Source organism: Malania oleifera, chromosome 2, assembly GCF_029873635.1.
Source record: "Malania oleifera isolate guangnan ecotype guangnan chromosome 2, ASM2987363v1, whole genome shotgun sequence".
NCBI lineage: Eukaryota > Viridiplantae > Streptophyta > Magnoliopsida > Santalales > Ximeniaceae > Malania > Malania oleifera.
Window position 1 is genome coordinate 150,042,277 of NC_080418.1, and position 6,000 is coordinate 150,048,276.

The following is a 6,000-nucleotide window of genomic DNA, read 5'->3' on the forward strand; positions in this document are numbered from 1 at the left end:
AGAGAGAGAGAGAGAGAGCTAACATTGGACCTGTAGAATTCCAAACTCATCTTGTAGTTTGTGACGCATCATATATCATATAACTAGATGAGACGAGCACGTCAAGACACCCGGCATAACCGAAAAAAGAAAAATAAAATGATCGGACAAAAATTCAACCATTCTCCTATCAATAATTTTTTTATTTCAAGAGATTAGAATTTGAATCGCATATTTATGTATATGTATGCGTGCGCACAAACTTCCCGCGTATGTAAGGTCCAAGAAAAAGGCGGCCCACAATGTGTCATCTAAATTCACAAAAATTTAAAATATACATTTCCAAATGCAGCAGCTCAATGGCCAAACGCACTCTCAAAGGGTATATGTAGGAAAAATCCAAAAAGATGGTTTTGCTTATCGGTCTCCTCTACTTCGGATTAGACCCTGATATCTTATGCCTACTTGAGCAAGCTTAGCAATGACAAGTACACAGCTAACAAAGCGACAAAAGAAACATTTCTATTCTTCCAAAGTGAATCACAAACCCCGAGTACAAATATACTGCATGACAACAGATTAAATCAAGGTAAAATATAGGCATCATGCAATTGTCCACAGCTGATAAACACCCTGGAAAAGACTGCACACTTTAATTCAAAAAATGCACTTCATTAATCCACAGGAAACACTAATAATCAGAAACACAACACAATTTCAACATCCATAGAATGAAGGGAGATGATAATAGTGATATATGAGGGAAATATGACAACAGTGACACAGCAAAAACAGGAATAGGCAAAGCTTAACTAATTGAACACCATAACAAGCTCAATAATCTTCACCATCATCTTCATCTTCCACACCCTCAGCACCAACTTCCTCATAATCTTTCTCAAGAGCAGCTAGATCTTCACGGGCTTCTGAGAATTCTCCTTCTTCCATCCCTTCGCCGACATACCAATGAACAAATGCTCTCTTGGCATACATGAGATCGAACTTGTGGTCGATGCGAGAGAACACCTCGGCCACTGCTGTATTATTGCTGATCATGCATACAGCTCGCTGCACCCGTGCAAGATCACCTCCGGGTACCACTGTTGGAGGCTGATAGTTGATGCCACATTTGAAGCCAGTTGGGCACCTGTGGGGAAATAACAAAAGGCTCAAGTCTTAAAAATTGGGAAAAAGTGTTAAGGAAAAAAAATACCACATTTATTCACAGGGTGTTGTTCAATTAAGGCATGCACTAGGAATGGGAAGGCAAAAACCTGAAATGCACTAGGATTGGGATTTGCGGATTTAGCCAAAGTGCAATATGGAATTATATTTATTCTATGTTTGGGAGAGGGCTTAGATTTGAATTTCTATAGATTTGGACGAAATGTAATACAAAATTGTATTGAATTTCATTCAAACTACCCAAATCCAAATCCAAGGCCTGAAATCTGTACTCCCAAAAGTGGCGTTAGTTTCTTTCCAATTCATACAAATTCAAACCCAAGGCCAGGAATTCAAACCCCCAAGCAGAACCTTAATGAATTCTAGATAATACATTGCAAGAATATCTTAACAAAGCCGAGGGACAGATTAGGCACTAATACTAGCCTAGCAAGTCAATATGGTCAACTGCAATCTTAATTAATAATCATCATGATCTAGAACCATTAACCATTTTAGGCACATCTCTCAATTTTAATATAAATGAATTGGTGTTTTCCACGCATGTTACTTGAGTTATTCTCTGTTCTTGCACACAAACTAGGTGTTTGGTTCAGAGAAGCACACGCCCAAAAATAGGATGCACTCCCATAGAAATCAAGATTACACAGGAAACAGATGTGCATGTTTTGTGGATTCAAAAGGAATCCTAGATGACCTACAAAGGATTTCAAAATCAACCAAGGATGCCCAACTCACATTCCTGGGAATCCTCAAAAATTCCTCAGACCGAACAACTAGTAAAATGCATTTTCTCTTACCAGTCAACAAATTGAACAGTACGTTTGGTTTTGATAGTGGCAACAGCAGCATTCACATCCTTGGGTACAACATCTCCACGGTACATCAAGCAACAGGCCATGTATTTCCCATGCCTTGGGTCACACTTAGCCATCATGCTGGAAGGTTCAAACACTGCATTTGTGATTTCAGGAACGGATAGCTGCTCATGGTATGCTTTCTCAGCCGAGATCACAGGAGCATATGAGGAAAGCATGAAATGGATGCGTGGATAAGGTACAAGATTAGTCTGGAACTCTGTAATGTCAACATTAATGGCTCCATCAAACCTTAAGGAAGTGGTCAAGGATGATATGATTTGAGATATTAACCGATTCAAATTGGTATAAGTTGGCCTCTCAATATCTAAGGATCTACGGCAGATGTCATATATAGCTTCATTGTCCAAGAGCACAGAAACATCTGTGTGCTCAAGAAGCGAATGAGTTGAGAGAACACTGTTATAAGGCTCCACAACTGCAGTTGAAACCTGCAAATCAAGGACAATGCATGATTTCCAGTACATCTATATGAAGCACATGCAAGGAAAAGAATGAACCACACTAGAGATCTATCATGGGATTACTGATAATAACTAATAAATACCTGGGGAGAGGGATAGATAGTAAAGCCAAGCTTCGACTTTTTCCCATAGTCCACAGACAAGCGTTCTAGCAACAAAGACCCTAAACCAGAGCCAGTACCACCACCAACAGCACTAAAGACTAAAAAGCCTTGTAAACCAGTGCAGTTATCCGCCAATTTCCTGACTCGATCAAGGCATAAGTCAACAATCTCCTTTCCCACTGCAGAGCATAAAAAGGGTCAGGGTAATCCAACAAAAATAAATACAGCATAAGCAAGAAGTCCTGAATTATATAAAGTTACCTGTATAATGCCCCCTAGCAAAATTATTGGCAGCATCTTCCTTGCCAGAAATAAGTTGTTCAGGATGGAAAAGCTGCCTGTATGGCCCTGTCCTCACCTCATCAATGACAGTTGGTTCAAGATCAACAAATACAGCTCTAGGCACATGCTTTCCTGCACCGGTCTCACTAAAGAAGGTATTGAAAGCATCATGTGCAACACCCACTGAAGTGTCACTGCAAATATACGAAGTTTGTGAGCAATCCTATGCAAAATTTTAAAACCATAGAAAACCAACCAAAACAACCAGTAATCTAAGCCAACACCAGCATTATAATTAGTTGAGGAAATTTTCATATGTTGGAAACATTAAGATCAGGAGAGGAAAGAAAAGACAAAAGCTCAAGAAGAAAGATGCAAAACAAAAGAAGAGATTAGTGCCAAAATCCCTGGTTATCTTCATATCCAACAACATAGACACATCAAAATCAATGCTGATAATCCAGAAATTTTTGTTATGGTCTAAACAAGCCTTAATGATCAACAAGGCTGAAATGACATTAGTTTCACATTCAACTGGCATAAAAAAGCACGAAGAACCAAACCATTAAAATGCCATTCGTTTAGAATAGCAATGGGTCAGACATAATTCAGCCGTGAAATTCAATTCAAAGAACCGAACAAACCTCCACATGTCAATTGAATTTTATTTTAATTGGATTTGAGAAACTCAAATAATTCGATCTAACAAAAAAAATCCAAAAGGAAGGGAAAAAAGAAACTGAGAAACAAATAAAAATAGTTCCAAGGTTGATCAACCCAGAAAAGAGAACAGATTCAAATTCATTAATCGAGATCACCTTTAGATGAATCTACAGCATTACATATTTTGATATAAATTTATTTTTCCAGCTTCAAATCAAACGCATGAGAGAGAGAGAGAGAGAGAGAGAGAGAAACTAAAAAGAAAAAGTGAGAAAAAAAAAAAGAAATTTGAGAAATAGATAAAACATTACCCTGGTCCATCAGCCTACATAAACGAGAAAAAGCTTCGCATTTGCTAAACAAATTCATAATTAGAAAAACTTATAGACGTAATTTAGAAACCCATATATGCGGCAATTAAACCCCAGAAATCTCTACATTTATGTACAAATAAAATCACAGTATACAGATCAAAGGGGAGCTTGGATTTTAATCCTTGAATTTGAATTTGTGTGGATTTGGACAAAACCCAGTACAGAATGGTATTAAATTTCATTCAAATCCACACAAATCCAAATTCAAGGCCGGAAATCTATGCTCCCAAGCACTATGTAAAAAAACCATCAAAAGAAAAGAAAAAAAGGAAATTTGAGAAACAATTAAAACATTTCCCTGGTTGATCAACCCAAAATACAGAGGCGACAGCTCAAATTTATTAATCAACCAATTCACATTTTAGAAAAATTCCCAGCATTAATTTAAAAAAAAAAAAAAAAACCATAAAGCCACAATGACACTTCGCCCCTATAAATCTATAGATGTATACATGAATAATCATAGATTCATAGCACAGAGACGTGCACGTACCTGGGCATCATACCATCGGGTTGGATTTCATGTTCGAGGCAGTATAGCTCCCAGCACGAATTCCCCACCTGAATCCCAGCTTGCCCTATGTGAACGCTTATAATTTCCCTCATCTCTCTCCCCTCTTTCTCCTTCTCTCCACCAAATCACAATTCGATCCCCAAGAACCCTACCTCCCAAATCCCTCAATGTCCAAACCAACCCAAAAGAGCCAAAACCAAAATAAAACGAAAATGAGAAGATTTTTTCTTCCCTAATTGCACTAATCAACTTTATAGAGCGATAAAAAACCCTCTCTCTCTCTCTCTCCTCTGTCTCTTGCTTCTCTCTCCTGTTTTAACTATTTGTGCCGACGAGTCAATGAACGGTGTTTGATGAGTGTTTGGCGTCCGAAAAAGGGGTCCCCCGGCACCTGCCGCCAGCCTTTCTCTCCTCGCCGGTCCCACGTGCTTCGGTCCCCTTTGTATTCGCTGGCTATTCTGAAATACCATTTTTGCTCTTCATTTATACTTCTCATTATTAATAATTAATAATCTAATTATCACTAATGACATACGAATCATGCTAATAGTTGACAAACGGTTTTTCCTTATAATTTGAGAAAAAATAATTTAAAAAATTTATATTTTTAAGCCAATAAAAAGATAAATTATTAAGTAAATTGAATATCTTCAGTCATTTATAAACTAATCCAATAAAGCCTTGACAACTTATATGAATTGTTACCATTTTATTAGATTAGTCAATGAATGACTTTGTAAACTCTATCTACTCAACAAATTTTTTTTTCCATAAAAGGCACACACCTAGAGAAGGTAAAAGCAAATTTGTGAGAAAATTCTTGAAATTACTCCAAGATGCATTACAATATGTTTATAAATATAATTTGATCAACTAGTCAGACTAGAATCGGAGAAGGCTCTGACAACCGTTGAGGGTTTCCCCAGCAAGTTTTTTCCTTAGTTGTCGATAATCATTACGATATATATATATATATATATATATATATATATCGTAGAGGTCATGTTCTATTTATGGCATCAGTAGTTAGTTGGCTTGAATTTTGTAGAAAAATTTTCAAGCTTAATCAATTTTTATTATTGTTAGTAAATTTTTATAAGATATTATGTAAAAATATTTACTATTATGTAGTATTTAGCTTTTATTTATTTTTAAGCTAAAGTGCAACACAGTTGCTAGAGTTTCATTTGGTTTAGTTGTATTTGAGTTACAATTATGCACAATTCAGTTTGCACGGAAATAACCGACCAACCATTCAATTTAGTTTTGGATTTTACTGGTTTGATTCGGTCTAATTTCTTCTATAAAAAAAAATTAGTTTGGTTTTTACTTATTCTAAACAATGTTCAGCCTGGAGTCAAAAATCAAAATTTCAATTTTATAAGACTTTGATGCTACAAATAATGATGAACATATTAATTTCGTTCTAGCATTGTGGGATTGATATGATTTTATATAAAATTGATTAATTTGGTTCTAGTATAGCATTGTAGGGTTTAGTCCGCTCGATTTTTTTGCTTTATGCAAACTTTGATCGAAGTGGGGTTCGGTTCAATT

At 36.3% G+C, this 6,000-nt stretch overlaps 1 protein-coding gene across 1 annotated transcript; it reads right to left on the reverse strand.

The window, feature by feature from the left end:
• Positions 1-630: 630 nt before the first annotated feature.
• LOC131149759 (tubulin alpha-1 chain) lies at positions 631-4,861 on the reverse strand. The gene is made up of 5 exons (XM_058100493.1): positions 4,423-4,861; positions 2,872-3,086; positions 2,590-2,789; positions 1,965-2,473; positions 631-1,126 (listed from the first exon to the last, which is right to left on the reverse strand). Exons 1-5 carry the CDS (start codon positions 4,533-4,535, stop codon positions 814-816), a joined length of 1,350 nt encoding a protein of 449 aa, XP_057956476.1. The 5' UTR covers positions 4,536-4,861; the 3' UTR covers positions 631-813.
• Positions 4,862-6,000: the final 1,139 nt, after the last annotated feature.

Excerpts from the sequence above, each read along its gene's own strand:
- LOC131149759 (XM_058100493.1), bottom strand. The coding sequence starts at position 4,535 with ATGAGGGAAATTATAAGCGTTCACATAGGGCAAGCTGGGATTCAGGTG. Across the intron at positions 2,790-2,871 it reads TGCTAGGGGGCATTATACAG|TGGGAAAGGAGATTGTTGAC; the intron begins GTAACTTTATAT and ends TATGCTCTGCAG. Across the intron at positions 1,127-1,964 it reads ACTGTTCAATTTGTTGACTG|GTGCCCAACTGGCTTCAAAT; the intron begins GTAAGAGAAAAT and ends ATTTCCCCACAG.